Source organism: Herpailurus yagouaroundi, unplaced genomic scaffold, assembly GCF_014898765.1.
Source record: "Herpailurus yagouaroundi ecotype Mexico unplaced genomic scaffold, PumYag 191, whole genome shotgun sequence".
Lineage (NCBI taxonomy): Eukaryota > Metazoa > Chordata > Mammalia > Carnivora > Felidae > Herpailurus > Herpailurus yagouaroundi.
In genome coordinates this window covers 4,010,718-4,029,807 of record NW_024412422.1, presented here as the reverse complement: position 1 = coordinate 4,029,807, position 19,090 = coordinate 4,010,718, and the positions used below count along the sequence as shown (strand labels likewise).

Sequence of the window (19,090 nt, the reverse complement as noted above, 5' to 3'; positions counted from 1 at the left end):
CTGGGTGCAGCTGCCACTACAACTCAATGACTTTTTTTTTTTTTTTTTAAATCAGTGTGCCTATTTGGTGAAATCTATTAACTTAATCAAGGACAACCACACATGTCAATTACTAAACGTTTAAAATATATTTCTAAACAGAATGGGCCGACTCAGTCACAGTAACTGCTGATCTCCATAGTAGAGCAACCCACAAAGACACAGCACTGATTTTTTTCCCATAATCAGGGGTGAAAAATATACAACTTATTTCTGAACCAAAACCACAATTTCTGCAGTTTATAATGTTTCACTGCCAATATGGCCCTGGTAGAAATTATGTATTTTATTTCCTTAAAAAAAAAATTAAAAAAATTTCCTAAGACACTAAATCATCAATCTGGAATGTAGATTCTGAGCACAAAGAGCTCAGTTCACCTAAAAAATAAAGAAAAATTTCCCATCACCTGTCTCAGTAGGGCCTGAAAGGAGAGAAGTAGTGTGGGGAACCCCTGCTTTGGTATGGAGAGTCACGGCCCCTTGACCCAGAACGAGACCGTGAGTAGCCATAGCTGGTGCTTCTCTCTGGATAAACTCGGATGTAGGAAGTTTCACCCTGAAATTCAAACAAAAAGAGTGAAGGAAAAAATAAGACTCAGAGAAATACAGCACACTAAAACTTAACATGGCTGCCTAACAATAATAGTTAAGTACCAAGCACTTACTGTTTGTCTGGCATGATGTCATCTCATTAAACCTTCACAACAATGCTATGCCCTAGGTAGGTTTACCAGCACATTTCAACAATGAGGAAAACAATGTTATAATCTATTCCAGGGTGACACATACAATAAATGACAACTTCACATGTTGTAAATGAGCTGAAATACTAGCTACTACGATTAACATATCTGAATTACTACCACTGACTCCTGAATCTAAGAACTGGAAAGGATCTCAGAGGTCGCTCAGTTCAATTCCCTGCCACCTCATATATGCGTTTGAGGATGGGTTCTTATGGAAGAAGCTAACCAGTATTCAACACCTCTCAGGTGTCAGGACCAGGGTTAGATACTCGTAAGTTAGCTTCCTGGCAAGTCTTATGAGACAGTGCTATTATTGTTCCTGTTTTGCATATTGAGGGACCAAAGTTCAGAGAATAACTCTGCTAAGAAATAAATGAGTGAGTGGCAGAGGAGTCATGTCTAGGCTGGCCTGTGTTCAGGCCCTTTGCCCTCAGCCAACACTCTCAAAGGATCTAAAGATGCTAAGATGAAAGAAGTCAGATGTGGAATTCCCTAGGTAAAGTCAGTAATTGGATTTATCCTTACTGAGACCCTGCTTTGCAGTGTAACTAAGGACCAGATGTTTTGTTTCTGCTCCAAATTCAGTCTGAGTAAAAGCAATGTTAAGCTGTGTACTTTCCAAGCCATAAAATTAGGGAATTATATGAATCCTTAGAAAAAGAAATAGATCCTTGGGGCTCCTGGGTGCCTCAGTCAGTTGAGCGGTCAACTCTTGATTTCAGCTTAGGACATGATGCCAGGGTTGTGGGCTCAAGCCCCAAGTCCATGCTCAGTTTGGAGCCTGCTTAAGATTCTCTCCCTCTGCCCCTCTCCCTCACTCGTACTCACTCGCTCTCTAAAAAAAGGAAGGAAGAAAGAAAGGAAAGAAAGAAGGAAGGAAAAGGAAATGGACCCAGAAATTCATATCTCCAGACATCTAAATCCCATAAGTCAGGACAATATAACCAGTAAAAAAAGAATGTCCAGTTGTTCTGCTCTCTGGTCTCAATGGTAATCAAAAGGACAGTCAACATGTGAATCAGATAGAAAGATCCAAAGTAGCAGCTGCCTTCTTGAAAGACATCAAGAACTAAGTCTTGAGGGTAAGGCCATTATAAGAAAATGCCAAGATGGCTAAGGTTTCAAAGAGGATCCTGCACTACTTTGGGAAAGGAAAAATTAAGTGTACAACTTGGCCCAACAGCAGTACCTAGAAAAGCTGAGATGCTGAGGCTGGCTTGCAGAACCCAGACTAGACCCAGAGGAGGGACAACCATAATGATCAGGTTCACAGAGGTACACTGCAGATTAAACCAGCTGTGAAGGGAATGGTATCACAGAATAGCTCACCACATTATGACAGACTGCACCAGTATTCTCTCCGGGTTAAAAATACTATGACTGCAGATTTCTCTGTTATGACCCTGCAGGACTCAGGCATGATGAATTCCTTGGCTTTTCCACTTAAGACAGATCTTTAATGTACTGTGAGGTCCTCAAATGGCAAATGCATGGCCTGTTGCTACTTCTCTAGATCAGCTTCAGGTGGAGTGGCCTGGGTGCAAGCTCAACAGAAGGTGGGAACCCACCTCATGAGAGCGGAATTTGGTGTCATCCAGTTTACGGAGGGCATATTCCATGTCTTCTTTTCGGAGATATTCCACCATCCCCATTCCATCCTTCTGCACATCTGCATAACAGACGTCCCCAGCTTCTCTCATGTGATCCTTCAGATCCTGCCAGCTGCCTGATGGAGGAAGTCCTAGGCATGGACAACATAAGAGGCCATATCCTTCAGCCATGTTAACTGACCTGTTAAGAGCCAGCAATACCTAGGGTCCCTTTCCCATCAATCACTCACTACTTTTAAATCCTGAGGATCCCCAAATCATAAACCGTAGGGACATAAATCCAGAAAAGAGTACTAAAGTATGTGTAGTAAACCACTGTAAGAAGCTGGTCCTAGGCTAATTTTCCAGAGACCAAGCCTTTCCAATGGAGCAAGAAGTCTACCCTATTATAGATTTGATATCTCTGAGAGTCACAGCCTGCCTTTCTTTATCCTTCATATTTAATATCAAACTCCCAAGACTTTGAGTTCTAATTTTTTTCCATTATGAAATTTATCAGTACCAACTGTTTCTTGCTTACTGGGTTCTCAGAACATAGGAATTTTGAAAGTATCCAATGAAGTAATAACCAAGGTGTAGCTGAAGGTAACAACACACCAAAAAATCTAAAGTTTTTCTTGTAGTAGTGAATGACTGACAAATTAAACAAAGTACCTTTTAAAAGATCACCAACATTCTTCAATACAGTGGGGGAAAAGGTAAGACTCAGACGCTAAAACTAGTCGGGAATTATACAACCCTACCTGATGTCATGAAAGGGAAATGTGCTCCTGCTCTCAAAGGCTGTGTTTACCGCTCACAGCTCAGGACTGCAGCCATTTCCTAATAGTTTTCTAAGCAGGATTTCAGAGCAGCATGGAGAGAAAAAAAGATATGTATGACATCCTGAAGGAGGGAATAGAGTTCTGGGGTTAAATTACAAAGGGACACAAGATAGGCAGATACTGAGAGGATCACTGTTAAGCACCACGGGAGTCTGTTGTGACAGTGTGAAATTCCTATCTAAGAAAGTGCCAAGTTCTTCAATACATTTCACTCCACCATGGTCTTAAAATGCCCCTGTAATGTACAGAGGGCCCCAGGTCTTCACCACTGTATTAATATTTTGAAAAGATGCATACACCTCTGAGCTTGCCTCAGATGCATACACCTCTGAGTTTCATCACTTGTGAACATTTCATTTAGACATTTCATTCTATATCATTCTATATTCTGCAAAACAATCCCTAAAACTTAAAGTTGTTTTGTTTTCTCTTTTGTATAATTCCAAAGCCACCACCAAAATCTGGTGTTTTTCACGATCCAAGGCTGAACAGTTATTCAAATCTGGCTCCTGGAATGTCTAGCAAATCTGAAACCTAGTACATTCCAAAAGAAAACATCTATAGAATTCTAGCTCCGGGGTTTTGCCATCATCTTCCCTCTCAACAGTAGGAAACTCCTTTATAAAAAGCAAATTTATGGGGACGCCTGGGTGCCTCAGTTAGTTGAGTGTCTGACTTCAGCTCAGGCCACGATCTCACAGTTCATGACTTCAGGCCCCGCATCAGGCTTTGTACTGAGAGCACAGAGCCTGGAGCCTGCTTTGAGTTCTGTGTCTCCCTCTCTCTCTGCCCCTCCCCTTCATGCTGTCTCTCTCTTAAAAATAAAAATGAACATTAAAAAAAAAAAAGGCAAATTTATGTTCTACCAAGGCTGTACTACCAATGCAGTTTCATTTGCAAGATACCTGCCTGCCTCACTGGCAAGACTGCGGGGCTTCAGACTGTGCACAGTCTACTGAAAAGAAAGCCTGTGTTCCATGCAAAGTAACAGCTAACATTTCTTGGAGGCCAGACTGTATGCTAAGTATTTTACATGCATCACCTTATTCGGTTTGAAAAGAACATACCTGAAACAAGAACTCGGAAATCAGATCTTCTTGTAGGAGGCCCATTCCTCCCACCGCGGGGCCACCCACCCCGACTGCCATAAGTCCTGGGGAACTCCACACGAAGCCGACACTGGCCATAATCATAACCATTCCTTCCATAAATTGCATCCTCAGCATCTCTGCAAAGAAAAGTTTGTGGAGTTAGTGCTGCTCAGGAGGCTGACTGACTTCCCAGTGAGGGGCATGAGTAACAAGTATAAAAGGGAAACCTAGAATTGAGAAAAACAATCTTGATGCACTACTGCTTTGAAGATACTTCATGGTATTAGATTTAAACTTTACAGCTGTCCCACACAGGGTTTTCTAGATATGAAATGATAATGAAACAGTAAACCGATTACTTATAAGAGGATTCATTCAGAAAAAAGAATTGGCAGATAAGTGATTTCATCAGAATATTTCTCTAACCCTGTTAGCAGTTTCTTAAAATGCCCTCCACACACTAGTCCTTTAATAATTAAGAAGGATTGGTACCATCAAATCTATAAAAGAAAAATCATTTAGGGGCACCAGGGTGGCTCAGTCGGTCGAGCATCCGACTTCGGCTCAGGTCATGATCTCACGGTCTGTGGGTTTGAGCCCCGCGTCGGGCTCTGTGCTGACAGCTCAGAGCCTTGGAGCCTGCTTCGGATCCTGTGTCTCCCCCTCTCTCTGCCCCTCCCCCGCTCTCACTTTGTCTTACTCTGTCTCTCAAAAATAAATAAATGTAAAAAAAAAAAAAAAAAAGAAAAAGAAAAGTAATTTAAAAAGAAATCAGGCTCTGGGGAGGAGCCTGGGTGGCTCAGTTAAGTGTCTGATTCTTGATTTCGGCTCAGGTCATGATCTCACAGTTGTGGGATTGAGCCCTATATCCAGCTCTGTCATGAGTGTGGAGCCTGCTTGAGATTCTCTCTCTGCCCCTCTATCCCACTCGGACTCTCTCCCTCTCTCAAAAATAAATTCATAAAAAAAAAATCAGACTGAAATTAGTATTTTGTGAGGAATATGGAACTCTCTCATGTGTACTTTTTCAGCATGGTTTGGAAAACTAAGTTGTGGAGTCCACTCTCTGGGTACAGTTTTGCCAGAGAGGTAAATATTCAATGAAGTCACTTCCAGTCTTCCCTAGGGCTCTAGTAGAACCAAGCTGGTTCTCCAGCACTGGATTGGAGAAAGAATGGCCTCAGTGCTTCGAAGGACAAGCAGAGCCAAAGATGTACTAATGAAGGCATCATTCAGTTGTCACAGCACATAATTGCTTACCACAATTCTAGTCACCGGGTTAAAAGCAAGGACCACAACCAGTGCAAACCTGGCTATATTATAATGAAGTGAAGGAGAGGCAGAACTGCTAGGGTTGAAGAGCGGATTTCAAAGCAGACTGACCAGTTCCAATCATTACCCTACTTACTAATAGCCGTCTTTGGGTAAGTGCTTTGATCAAGTTTTCATGTCTCTTAAATGTGAACAACATGCCTCCCTCACAGAGTTGTCCTAAGGATTAAAGAAGGTACTATGTGTGCAGTGCTCTAATGATATCAAAAGATAGCTTTTCTATTATGAAAGAAAGGAGGGAAGAGATGACAATGCAGCACATCACACAGGAAGTTTGTGTTCTAAAGGGCAGCACGGGGGGGGGGGGGGGTTCAAATCCTACCTTGACCCCTTACTAGCATTCTCTTTTATCAGCAACTCTAAATCCCCAGTTTCTTCATTCATAAGATGTGGCTAACACTACCTCTTTTATAGGTTGTTGAAAACGCTCAAGTGGTACTTGACACATAGTGACTTCAAAAAACACACCGGAACAGTGACAGAGGTGCAACCTCCAGTTTCAGTGTGAAAATGCCCAGTTCCGTTTTTGAGGCAAATGGCAGCTCTGTGGGGATCATCAAAGCCTCAGAGTGCTTCCTACCTCCTCCACAGATGCCCTCCTGGCCCTATACCACTACACCAGGTAGGCCAGACACCCTAAAGACAGTCCTTGCAGCAAAGCCCGCCCGGCGCACACTAGGTAAAGCACTCCCTGGGTCAATGCTGGGAAACACTGGGCTCTCATTTACCCCGGGTGGAGTGACCAGTCCAATGCGGCGGCTTCTGGGAACCACCAACCGCAGTTCTGAAAGTTCCCAGACCTTTTCTGGCCATCAGGCCTACGAAGTTTGCAAAATCAGAAAGACCCCTTTGAGCCAGTTTAGGGATCAAATGCTTGGGGCCCTAAGCACCTAGCGGTGTCTCCCTCAGAGGAGTGGAGTGAAATCAGACACCCCCCACCCCCGACCATTTTGGAAGTTATTCCAAAGCCCTGGTGCTTTTAGAAGGACAAGGCCGGGACCTTGTGAGGAGGGGCGGGCGCAGATGGAGATCTGGGCCATCACAGAGACCCCCTTTCACCCTCCAAAGGCAACCACATCCCCGCAGTCTGTTCCCCGCTAACGGCGAGTTTTGGCTGGGGGGAGGGGTGGGCAGGGAGGGCGCCTGGCCACTTCTGCTCTTCACCGAGTCCGAGTCCTCTCCCGGGGGGTTCCGGGCCCAAGGTGCCCTGGGCCGCTTCCCCTGAAGGCTGCCCCTCCAGCACGAGAGAACGGTCGCGTGTACCATCCCCGAGGCCTGTCTGGGCGGGCCTGGGCCCTCCACAGGCCCAGCTTTTGTTTTTTAAATAAAGTAAAAAAATAATCCTAGAGGAAGTGACGACGGAGCAAAGGACGGCCAGAGCGGGCGGTGAGAGACCTCATCCTCCACCCGGGGGCGCCGTGAGGGGTCTGCGCTGAGGGGGGAGGGGAGGCCCCACAGGGGAGGAGGGGAGCCGGGGGCCCGAGGGCCCGGGGGCCCGGGGTCTCGGGCTGGCGGGCGGGCGGGCGGAGCGGGGCCTCACCGGGGGTCCTCGAAGCGCACGAAGGCGAAGGGCACGAGGCCGTGCCGGTTCTTGAGCTCGATCTCGCGGATGCGGCCGTACTTGTAGAACAGGTCCTCCAGGTCCTTCTCGCGCACGTCGGTCGGAAGGTTCCCCACGTAGATGCGCCCGTCTCCCTCGCCGCCGCGCTCGTCCGCCCAGCCCGACATCCGCACCGCCCGACGCCGCGGGCCCGCCGCAGCCCACGTCGCCGCCGCCGCCTCAGCCGGGGTCCCCCAGCAGCGTCCCCGCGGGCTCGGAGGCGCTCAGCCGCACTGCATTGTGGGAACGGCGGAGCGGAAGCGAAGGGGTCGACGGAGGCAAAAAGAATCGTCTTAAAGGGGACGCGCTGCGACGACCGCGCGTGCGCGCAGGCCGGCGCCCCCTGTAGGCGCGTGCGGGCTCGAGGGCGACTAGAGAGAGAGATTGGAGTCCCGTGAATTGGGTTCGATTCCCAGAATTCCTTGAAAGCAATTCACTCGCCTAATTAGTGCACTTGGGCAAGTGACTCAGGCTTCCTAGGCCTCAGTTTTCTGCCTCTGTAGCGCCGCCTGCCTCACAGGCTTTTGTGAGCATTCCCTGTGGCGACGCGGGCAGCGGTCGGAAGGGACCCCGCGGACTGTCACTCTGCTTGCGGGGCGCCGGAGGGAGGGAGCCAGGTTCGGGCCGCAGGCCGACCACGCTGCGGTCTGAAGGAGTCCCGGACGGTGGGCTGGGTGGGGCTGTCGCGGCCCTCAGACTCAGGTCAGTAGCCCTCTGGGTGACCCTGCCCCCATTTAACACTTGCTTACAACTGAGGTCTAAGAACTGACGGGGAACTAAAGTGGGTGTGAGAGCTGAGATGGCCTCCGGAGCTTGGGCTGTGGCATTCAAGGGAGACACGGAGGGAGTGAAAGAGTCTTAAGTATCTCAGCTGTCGTTATAGAGTGCTTTAATCCTCACCGGGGATGGAGGGATTCCAGTGTTACAGGTGAGAAAACTGAGGGGATCAGGATTAGAAGCCGAAGCCGTGCCCCCCACCTGTGGGCCGAGCCTTTCAGGAGCTCGGGTAGACACTCACCTCGGCACTTTTTCACATTTACTTCCCATAGTTCAGGGCACTGAACGTGGGGACGCTCCAGAAATAGAGGCCTTGCATCACAAGAGTCTTGATCGAAAAAGAGCTCTCATATTAAAAACGAAACCTCTGTGGATTGATGCATAATGGGCAGATAGGCAAAAGCAAACACAGCGGAATGTTAACTGTGGAATCTAGACGGTGGTGCGTTCAGTCTGTTCAGTGCACCATTCTTTAAACCTTTTTGTATGTCTGGAAATTTGCATAATAAATGGGGCAGGTATGAAACCTGTTAAAAACAAACTCTGGTGTTCGTGTTCTGCCCCGGTCGCCAAAAAAACCAAAACCAAAAAAACCCAACTCTGTTAATGTTAGCAATGAATAGCAACGGAATAAAACCAAACATTTAGGGGCGCCTGGGTGGCTTAGTTGGTTAAGTGTCCGTCTTTGGCTCAGGTCATGATCTCACAGTTGGTGATTTCCTGCAAGCATCAGACTATTTGCTTTCAGCACAGAGCCTGCTTAAGATCCTCTATCCTCCGACTTTCTCTCTGCCCTTACCCCACTCTCTCTCAAAAATAAACATTAAAAAAAATTTAATATGAAGGGACAGTAGTTGATTTGTAGTTATACCACCTCTGAGCCTTTTAAAATCAAAACAGAAATTAGGCACTCACGCATAACTAACTACTGAGTGTATATCCTTTTTGAAAGGCAGATTGTGATGGTATACATCAGTCCCTGATAATATACATATACCTTTTGGTCCAGTAATGTCACTTGTAGGATTTTATCATCAGGAAATATGAAAATGTTACAGTAAATTATGTTCATTGCATTTTGTGCAGTTAAAAAAATGGAATGCTTGATAATAAGGGAGTGGTCCAACATAATAATATTGAATGTTACTCAATTTTTAAATGATATTTTGAAGGATGCTAAGGTCATGCTAATTTAGTTATAATTAAAATGAATTTAAAATGGTGTTTAGGGGCGTCTGGGTGGCTCAGTCAGTTAAGCACCCAACTCTTGATTTCGGCTCAGGTCATGATCTCATAGTTCGGGAGTTTGAGCCCCACATCAGGCTCTGCACTGATGGTGCAGAGCCTGCTTGGGATTCTCTCTCTCGTTCTCTCTCTGCCCCTCCCCTGCTTGCACTCTCTCTCTCAAAATAAATTTTATTTTAAAAAATAAATAAAATGGTGTTTAATATGTACGTTATACACATGTAAATATATATTCTCAAGGAATCTATTAAACTGGTTGACACCAGTTGTTTCTAAAGAATGCAATTGTGGGCATTTTCACTTTAGACCTTACACATTTCTGTAAAGCTGAATATAGTTACTGCAACTCTGTTTCATTTTTATATTCTGGGAAAAAAAAGTAAACAAAAATTTAAGCAGTGTTGCCCAGTTCTGTTCAAGGGAATACACACACACACACACACACACACACACACACACACTGGAGAGGGGAAAAAAAATATATATGTGTGTGTGTGTGTGTATATACATATATATACACACACACACACACACATATATATACATTAGTTGTAACAAAAAAGCATAGAAGAAAATAACTCCAAATGTTTGTGGAGATACCTTCTTGTTGGAAATGATTTCTATATTTTTATTTATGCTTTTCCGTATTTATCAAATTTGTATTTGGCATGTACTACTTTTATAATTGGAGCAAAGCACAATAAATTATTTCTAAAATAAAACAGAACCATCTGTTGTATTCTGGATTATGTAAAGCTTCTAGTTGTTCTTTGCTAGCCTTCAGAAGTCAAGCAGGAAAGAGCCCTGGCCAAATATGATCTTGAGTCTAAGTACAAAGCCTTACTTACAGGAGCTTACATATCCTAAAGGCATCCACAAGTCCAGATGCCTTCCCATTTTGGGGGTATGTTTAGGTGTGTTAATACCTCTTTCTGAGTCCTGCCACTCCTACATGGTTGTTGCCTGGAAAGACCAAACCAAAAAAAAAAAAAAAAAAAAAAAAAAAAAGCTATTGGAGTCAGCTAAGTAGCCTACTAGTACTCTAGGTGGAAGATTGCTTATAAATAGTAATGATTCAGCATATATTGTACAAAGTCCTAAGACATGCAATCCCCAGAGGGATTCATACCTAGCCTAGAAAATGTGCCCTTATGTGGAGATACGGCAACTACAGCCTTCCTAGATTAGAAGGAACACAGCTAAATTTCTAGGGGTCGTTTATGATCATCCATGGAACCCCAAAGGGTAGAGTTTTTTTTCTCTGAATTCAGGTACTAACCTTTGCAGTTTAGAACACAAACGAGGCCAGAATTATAGCTTAATGCTTAAAAGGCTCATGGGTTCCATTCTCTACTAAGGCCACAGACCCTAGGCAGGGATGTGCTTTTGAGCTTTTGCTTATTTAGTTATTCAGCACCATTGAGTCCATTGCTATAGTTTAGGCCCTGTAGGAGGCCCATGGCATGTGGTAATACAATTCTGTCCTCAAAGTATATTTCAAGTTGTTATTCAAACAGCCATTGAGAGCCCAGCTGCAATAAAGGTAAACTGCTGTGAGACCGCCTAACACGGTCTTCAAGATTATAAGAAAGGCTTGCAGGAGATGTTTAGGTTGAGCCCTGAAAGACAATAGGAGTTAATCGTAGGGAAAAAGGGGTGGATTTTTCAGGAAAAAAGGACAGCATGACAGATCACCTCCACAGAAGAGAGAACACCACAGGAGTGCCTGTGTGGCTCAGTTGGTTAAGCATGCAACCTAGGCTCAGGTCATGATCTCACATTTCTTCGGTTCAAGCCCTACATCAGCCTCTGCACTGACAGCACAGAGCCTGTTTCAGATCCTCAATCTCCCTCTTTCTCTGCCCCTCCCCTGCTCACTCTCTCTCTCTCAAAAATAAGCAAACATTAAGAACAGAGCACATCAGACCAGGGGCAATCCCCACTGCCCTACGGTATAGCTGAGCAGAGGGTTCAAGTGGGGAAGATGGGGACAAGGAGCTGGCTGGGGCTTGCAAAGCCTAGTAGACCATGTTATAGAGTGTGGACTCTACTGAAAGCAGTGAGTAGCCATGAAGGGTTTTAAGGAGTTATGCTGGGATGAGATCTTTTCAGAAGGAAGTGGCAGTTGAGCAGATTAGAGATATGGAGTGGGAGTTACAGAGTCTCTGGGAGGAGACCAAGAGCTCATTTGACTAGAGGGCAGCTGCAGGATAGTAGGGAAAGGAAAGGGAGTGAAGGAGAGGTGTGGCAATAGCTGCCATAATGGGGGATGGGGGGAGGAGGAGAATCTTGGGCAGAGATGAGAGACCAGAAGTCTCTGTAGGAAGTATTGCTATGTAATTGCAGTGTAAGCCCCCTCCTGTGACTTCATAGATTCCTTCATTTAAAGCTACATTGTCCACTAATGATTTTGGAGTTGGATTTTTATTGTTCTGGGAAGATATGACAATGTAGTCAGATTAGCCTAAAGGTGAGTATAGGCAAGAACAGGGATAGCCCCAAATGGCCCATTGACTAGCAGGTTACACAGAGAAGTAACATGGGAGCTGGCACAGGGAGACACCAGTTGGGAGACTGTGGCAGTCTCCAAGCAAGAGATGTCAGTGGCCTGATGTAAGGTGGTAGATACTAAGGAGATGGGTTATCTCAAGGAAAAGATATCATAAGGACATGGGAGATGAGATAGGTTGGGTGTGGGGCCTGAGAGAAGAAGAGTCCAGGTTGATTTCCAAGTCTCTGGCTTAGAGAACTGGTTATGCAATAGTAGCATTCTAAAATGGGAATAAAGCAGGAGGTGATCTATAGGGGATGGACGATGATGATGAGTTCAGATGTGTATGGAAAACATAAAGAAGGATAAGAAATATGATGGCTCTAGGCTCTATGTGTCCACTGAAAACAGAATTCGAGGTGCATGACCTAATGACGGTGGATGGGCATCAGAGTCCTCAGATACATGGGATAGGACTGCTGTTCCCACAGGGATAAGCTTTCACCTAAAATACATAGGAGCTCAATAATGTCAATCATTCGTACCATGAAGATAAGAATGGCACCAATGGAACTATCTTCATCTTGAAGACTTTCATCTTGGCAGACTATGAAGAGTTAATGTATTTCCCACAGCAAGCCGTTCACTCCCTACTAGCGAGTAGGGCAGTGCACCCCAAAAAATAATAAAACAATTATCAGTAGGGATAAAACATTCTGCGAACCAGCCCATCTGGTTTTCTCCCTTTCCCTATGACATCAGTTCCCTCTGGCATGCCAACAAAATGTTTTCTTCTATGTCAGGCTCAGTCATGAGTTTCTCCCAGACTCTGGTCCTTGGGAGCAGTGGACTGAAGAAGTGATGGGGGAGTAGACCATTGGTGGGAAAATGAGTCATTTGAGAAAAACTGGTCCAGGCTGCCAGGGAGAGCTGTGGGTTGTGTCACTGTGGAACATGTGCCTAGTCACATCACCCAGGGAGCCTTCTCTTTGTTATTCTTTGCCACTGTATTTGTGTGATGGAGTAAAATAAAACATATTCTGCAGAGGTCCCTAATAGAGAAATTTGCTGTGCAGGGGAGGAAGGGGAGAAGCAGCAGCAGACTAGGTTTGGAGAGGGTTTGGATGGGGGTGCAGAGAGCTTTCAGGAAGCAAGTGCCACGTGTGGGAGGATGAGAAGAGGAAAAAGATAGGAAAGATAATTCAAGAAGATTTGCAGTGTGTTGTGAATATTATTCCCCTTTGTTATCTCCTTAAGAGACTGCAGAAAATCCTTAGTATTTGTTTTTCAATTATTTTTGGATAAGCTGATATTTCTTTGAATGTGACCATCCAGGTAGGAACCCTGGTTTTACATGAGGAGGTACATTTAAAGCAGTGAGCATACTGAATTTGTAACAGCTTTGTTGCTTTATTTTTGTCAGCTTGCTCTATTCTGAGATGGAGTGTTCAAATAGCTTGTCATATCAGGGCTTCTTTGTCTTGGATTCAGGGGCATCAGGGACCAGTCAATGACGACTGCCCCCCCCCCCCCACACACACTCAACTCCCACCCCAATCTTTCAACATTGTAAAAGTTGTAAAGTCAGATGTAAAGGATTGCACATTGAAAGAAGAGTCTTTTTTTCTGGGGAGAATAGCCATGTGATGCTGTCCAATCGAACTTTGTATGACGATGGGAACATTTTATATCTAAGTTCTGTGTGGTAACCATTAGCCACATTTGGCTATTGAGCACTTAAAATGTAAAAACTCCAACTAAGATACTGAACTTTTCATTATGTTTAATTGTAATTAGTTAATATGACTTTAAATAGCCAAATGTGGCCAGTGGCTACCATATAGGATGGTGCAGTTCATCATTCTCAAAGGTCACACCCCCCAGAAAAGGTTAAGAACCACTGAGACCAATCACTTCCCTTTACAGCCATGTTATGTTGGCACATAGTAGGTGCTGTTAAATAACAACAACAAAAAGAAATGTTAAAGATCTAAATGACTTTATTTTTTTTAATTTTTGTTTTTTTTTAATTTTATTTTTGGGGGGGAGAGAGAGACAGAGAGAGAGAGAGAGAGAGAGAGAGAGAGAGAGAGAGAGAGAGAATGAGTGGGGAAGGGGCAGAGAGAGAGGGAGACACAGAATCCGAAGCAGACTCCAGGCTCTGAGCTGTCCACACAGAGCCTGACACAGGGCTTGAATCCATGAACTGTGAGATCATGACCAGAGCTGAAGTTGGATGCTTAACCAGCTGAGCCACCCAGGTGCCCCTGACTTTAGTTTTTTAACTTTATTTATTTTTTAGTAATCTCTGCACCCAACGTGGGTCAAACTCAAGACCCCAAGATCAAGAGTCACATGCCACTCTGAGGCAGCCAGGCACCTCTCTAATTGGCTTTATTAATCAATTCATGAATCAGGCAGCATCCAGTCTAGCTAGTAAACAAGAATTCCAAAGGGCTATAGAAGAGGAAACATTTTTAAAGGTAGAGAGGGAGTGGAAAAAAGCAAATTATTAGCAAAGAATCCATTGTTTTAAGCAAAGTCATCCTCCTGAGGGGAACTGAAGGGGGCCTATCAGTAAATTTCCTTGTGTTAACCAGAAAATTCCCATGTTGACTGGTTAAAGGTTCCATTTCTGGGGGGGTTGAAACTGCAGTTAGGTTAGGTGTTAAGTCTTGGTTTACTGACTTGGAGCCTTAACCTCAGTGACACTATTTTGGGCCTGTGGTTTTCTTTTTAACAGTGCTTAATAAACACCTGTTGACTTTATTAACTAGTACTTAAAAAAGATTTATTCTAGCTCCAGAAAAGGGGTACTAAGGTACAAAATGACAGACAGACTCTTCCAGTTCACCAAGTTTTGTTTTCTCAGCCCCAAATTCCTTACCCTCAACCCAGAAATTTTCCCTAAACATTCTCCACCCTATCACGTACCTTTGAAACTTATTTCACAGCCGAATTAAACCAGAAACACAAGCAAAGGGTTGAAAGGGTGTGAAATGATTAATGAGAGTGCTAATGATTTTTTTTGATGCAGCAAGAAGATACATTTATTTAATAGAATCTTAATGTTTTTGGACTCAAATCAATTTTTTACTAAGATTTCTAATGAGCTGTCAATATAATTTGGTAATGGCACCTCAAAAATAAAAACACTCCTTAAAGCTAAACAAACAAACAAATATGGGAAATATCTGGAGATTTTATTTAATTTTTATTTATTTATTTTCAATATATGAAATTTATTGTCAGATTGGTTTCCATACAACACCCAGTGCTCATCCCAAAAGATGCCCTCCTCAATACCCATCACCCACCCTCCACTCCCTCCCACCCCCCATCAACCCTCAGTTCTCAGTTTTTAAGAGTCTCTTATGCTGGAGATTTTATTTAAGTAAAAAAAAAAGAAGAAGAAGAAGAAGAAGAAGGAAGAGCCGAGAAGCCACACATCCCTCTGTGCTAACACATGCACAGTAGCTGAACCTGCTTCTGTCTGGCTGAGGCTGGCTCTCCCCCTCAGTCAGCACATGTGCAGGGCTTCTGTCAATGTCACACTGACAAACATTCCCTGAAGCTAGGCAGCTGAAACCAGTTTCTTTTGTTATTCCATCCTTTCTCTTGGGTTGCCAGACACACTCCTTGAAGGTACCTGCAGGAAACCAGATTTTTGTCCCATTTTGTCCAGATTTTTGCTTCTTCCCCAGCTCTAAGAGCCTACAGTGGTGCATGTAGCGTCTGGGACATTGGTGGCTTCCCCACTGCTTGCCCACTTGACATTTGTTCATTCATTCAACTGATATTTATTGAGCCACAGAACCACCTGGTGCTGTCATGGGTGCCAGGGACAAAACAGTGAACAAGACCCAAACTTGGGGCGCTTGACTGGCTCAGTCAGTAGAGCGTGCGACTCTTGATCCAGGGGTTGTAAATTCAAGCCCTGCGTTGGGTGTAGAGATTACTTACAAATAAAATCTTGGGGCACCTAGGTGGTTCGGTCGGTTAAGCATCTGACTTCGGCTCAGGTCATAATCCTGCAGTTCATGACTTCGAGCCCCGTGTCAGGCTCTGTGCTAACAGCTTGGAGCCTGGAGCCTGCTTCAGATTCTGTGTCTCCTTCACTCCCTGCCCTTCCCCCGCTCTCTCTGTCTCTCTGCTGTCTCTCTGTCTTTCTCTCTCAAAAATAAACAAACGATGGGGTGCCTGGGTGGCTCAGTCGGTTGAGCGTCTGACTTCGGCTCAGGTCATGATATCGAGGTCCGTGAGTTTGAGCCCTGCGTCAGGCTCTGTGCTGACAGCTTAGAGCCTGGAGCCTGCTTCGGATTCTGTCTCTTTCTCTCTGCCCCTCCCCGCTCATGCTCTTTCTCTCTCTCTCTCTGTCAAAAATAAATAAACTTTAAATAAATAAATAAATAAACATTAAAAATAGTAAAAAATAAAATAAAATCTTAAAAAGCAAAATAAAACGAAACCAACCAAAAACCGCCAAACTCTGCCCTCACACTGTTCACAAACTACTAAAAAGGAAATTACAGTGAAGTGGGATATGTGCTACAAGAAGTACAGGGTGCTTCTGTAGCTCTTAACCCAGACTGGAGTGGGGTGTTCAGGGAAGGCTTCCGGTGGGGGCAAGGGCCTTGGGAATGGCTTCTAGGACCTGAAGAAGAAGCTGGTGTTAGCCAGACACAAGAGGAGAGGAAAAGGAAAAGCATGTGCAAAGAAAGCTGGGAGGGTCGGAAGAGAGCTGGATGCTCTGGGGGAAACTAAATAGTTCAGCACAATAAGGCCAAGGGTTGAGGGTGAGGGGTGTTCTTTCTCCTTCTAGAACCACAGGTGACTTAGGGTGAGAAGCCCTAATGTAAATCAGAGCCAAGCTGGGTTAGAGTATACATTAAGTCCTAAGTATTTCAGCGCTCAATGGAAATCAGTGTGAGTTGCCTTTACCATACAAATGTTTATTGTATATCCCTGAATAGCATGATTGTAAAGGGGAGTTGATGTGCGGGCTGGGGGGAGGAGAAGGCCTGAGGGGAATATAGTCTCACGGTCTCAGAGGGGACCATGAATAGCAAAAGGTGCTTGTTTGGGAACCAGAAGGAGAGCAGAACAGGACCAAGCAAAAAAAAATCCAATGATCCCTCTTGGCCCTGGGGAGGAAAGGCCACAGGAGGAATCACTGAATACAGGGATCCTGAATACAGGAGAGCTGTATTCAAAATGCTAGGATATTTCTTAATAATAACTATGATTCCCAGGGCACCTGGGTGGCTCAGTCGGTTAAGTGTCCAACTTCGGCTCAGGTCATGATCTCATGGTTTGTGAGTTCAAGCTCTGGGCTCTGGGCCGAGAGCTTGGAGCCTGGATCCTGCTTCAGATTCTGTGTCTCCCTCTCTCTCCTTGCCCCTCCCCCACTCACACTCTGTTTCTCTCTCTCTCTCTCAAAAATAAATAATAATAATAATAATATGATTCCCTAATAATAACTGGAAGCAATCTCAAGGTCTATCCAGAGGGGACCTGTCACATGGGAAATGTGGAAGCCTGAACACTATGCAGAAGTTACAAAAAACAAGTCCGTTTATACAGGTATGAAGAGATCTCCAAGATATTTATAGAACACCTACTGTGTGCACTGGGTTAGTTGCTAGGGACTCAGCAGTGGAGGAGACAAAGTGACTGCCCCCTGGAGAGATACCCTATTTCCACATCCTTATCTTGGCTCTTCATGATGTGCCTCCCCCAGCTTCTCTTCACCTCCCACTGCTCCTCAGCCAGCTTCTCTAGGATCTGCTGTGTCTGAAAGCATACACTTGAAACACTGATTTCTCCACCTCTGCCTCCCCAGTCTTTTGCCTGGCCAAACCCTCCGCGGCCTCCAGGTCCCTGATTTGGTGACTTGGTTTTCAGTGGTGGCAAGAACAGTGTGACCCCAGTCTAGAACTTTCCTCCTAATTTGTACCTCTGGAAGGCTTAGTTCTGTTGCCAATCTGTCTAAGCATAATCTAGCATCTTTCTATCAAGTTCTGTACATCTTATTGGTATTTTAATTGGAATGGTGTTAAATCTACAAATTTACACGTGGAAAATTTTTTCATTCATGCTATATTTGGCCTTCCCATCTAGAACCTTGATGTTACTTCCCATTTATTCACATCTTTTTTTTTTAATTCTCTCCTATTTGTGGCTTATAATTTTTATATCAGTTGAAGTCCGTGTATCTAACACTGTGCTAATACTCAGTGATTTCCTCTGGTGTCTTTTTTTTTTTTTTTTTTGATACGTAATATGTCATTTTTCCATATCAATTCTCCAATTCTCCCACACCAACTCTGTGTCCAACAATTCAATTCAATTCTGACACTACCTAGAGTTAGTGCAGAACCCCACAGGTTAAGGGCTCAGCCCTGTAAGACTTATCTTTACTTTAGGAGAGGGCTGCAAATGGGGTTCTCAGTTTACCCACAATTTTTTTTTTCTGGCTGACTACAAATTTGAAGGCTCCAGCAGACTGAATGTTTATGTACCCCCCAAATTCATATGTTGAAACCTGTCCCCCAGTGTGATAGGATTAGGAGGTAAGGCTTTGGAGAAATATTAGGTCATAAGGGTAGAACTCTCATGAATAGGAATATTCTCATGAATAGGCCCTTATAAGAGAGACCTCAGGAAGATCCCCCTACTCCTTCCACCATGTGAGGACACAGGGACGGCCCGCTCTAAACCAGAAGTGGGCTCTCACCAGAACCCAACTGTGTCAGCATCCTGATCTTGGACTTCTAGCCTCCAGAACTGTGAGAAATGAATTTTGGTTGTTTAGAAGCCATCCAGGTTCTGGTGTTCTGTTACGGCAACCCAAGCGGACTGAAACAGGAGTTCCAGACATGGAGATGGTTTTTAGAGCCAGGAAAATAGAGACTATGAGAAGTGGCCCAAAGAGTGAGCCCAGGGACACTCCTTCCTTCAGAGGTCAGGGACAAGGGGTGGAACAAATAGGTGAAGCTGAGGAGGAGCACCCAGGGAGATAAGAGAACTGTCAGAGTCCAGGGGGTCCTGGAACCTAAGCAAAGAATGAACTTCAGAAACAAAGAAAGCAGGAGCACCTGGGTGGCTCAGTCAGTTGAGCCTCTGACTTCGGCTCAGGTCATGATCTCGTGGTCTGTGGGTTTGAGCCCCGCGTCGGGCTCTGTGGTGACAGCTCAGAGCCTGGAGCCTGCTTCACATTCTGTGTCTCCCTCTCTCTCTGCCCCTCCCCCGCTCATGCTCTGTCTCTGTCAAAAAAAAAAAAAAAATTAAATTAAAAAAAAAAAAAAGAGGGGCGCCTGGGTGGCGCAGTCGGTT

General features: G+C 44.8%; 2 protein-coding genes across 2 annotated transcripts in view; one reads left to right on the top strand and one right to left on the bottom strand.

Annotated features, from left to right (window-relative positions):
• Positions 1 to 105: 105 nt before the first annotated feature.
• Positions 106 to 7,466, bottom strand: SRSF9 (serine and arginine rich splicing factor 9). Its single transcript, XM_040443697.1, has 4 exons — positions 7,183 to 7,466; positions 4,287 to 4,447; positions 2,354 to 2,526; positions 106 to 595 (listed from the first exon to the last, which is right to left on the bottom strand). Exons 1-4 carry the CDS (start codon positions 7,368 to 7,370, stop codon positions 452 to 454), a joined length of 666 nt encoding a protein of 221 aa, XP_040299631.1. The 5' UTR covers positions 7,371 to 7,466; the 3' UTR covers positions 106 to 451.
• Positions 7,467 to 7,838: 372 nt separating this feature from the next.
• The window catches only part of DYNLL1 (dynein light chain LC8-type 1), a 26,300-nt gene continuing 15,048 nt past the window's right edge, over positions 7,839 to 19,090 (top strand). The window contains exon 1 of the mRNA XM_040443702.1: positions 7,839 to 7,944. The gene's annotated coding sequence lies outside the window, so the exon portion shown is untranslated. The remainder of the gene's footprint in view (positions 7,945 to 19,090) is intronic.

Bases quoted from the DNA above. Each gene is read 5' to 3' on its own strand.
- SRSF9 (XM_040443697.1), bottom strand. From the start codon at position 7,370: ATGTCGGGCTGGGCGGACGAGCGCGGCGGCGAGGGAGACGGGCGCATC. The intron at 4,448-7,182 runs GTGAGGCCCCGC...TTTTCTTTGCAG, and splicing joins GTGCGCTTCGAGGACCCCCG to AGATGCTGAGGATGCAATTT. The intron at 2,527-4,286 runs GTATGTTCTTTT...GTCCATGCCTAG, and splicing joins TTTCCGAGTTCTTGTTTCAG to GACTTCCTCCATCAGGCAGC.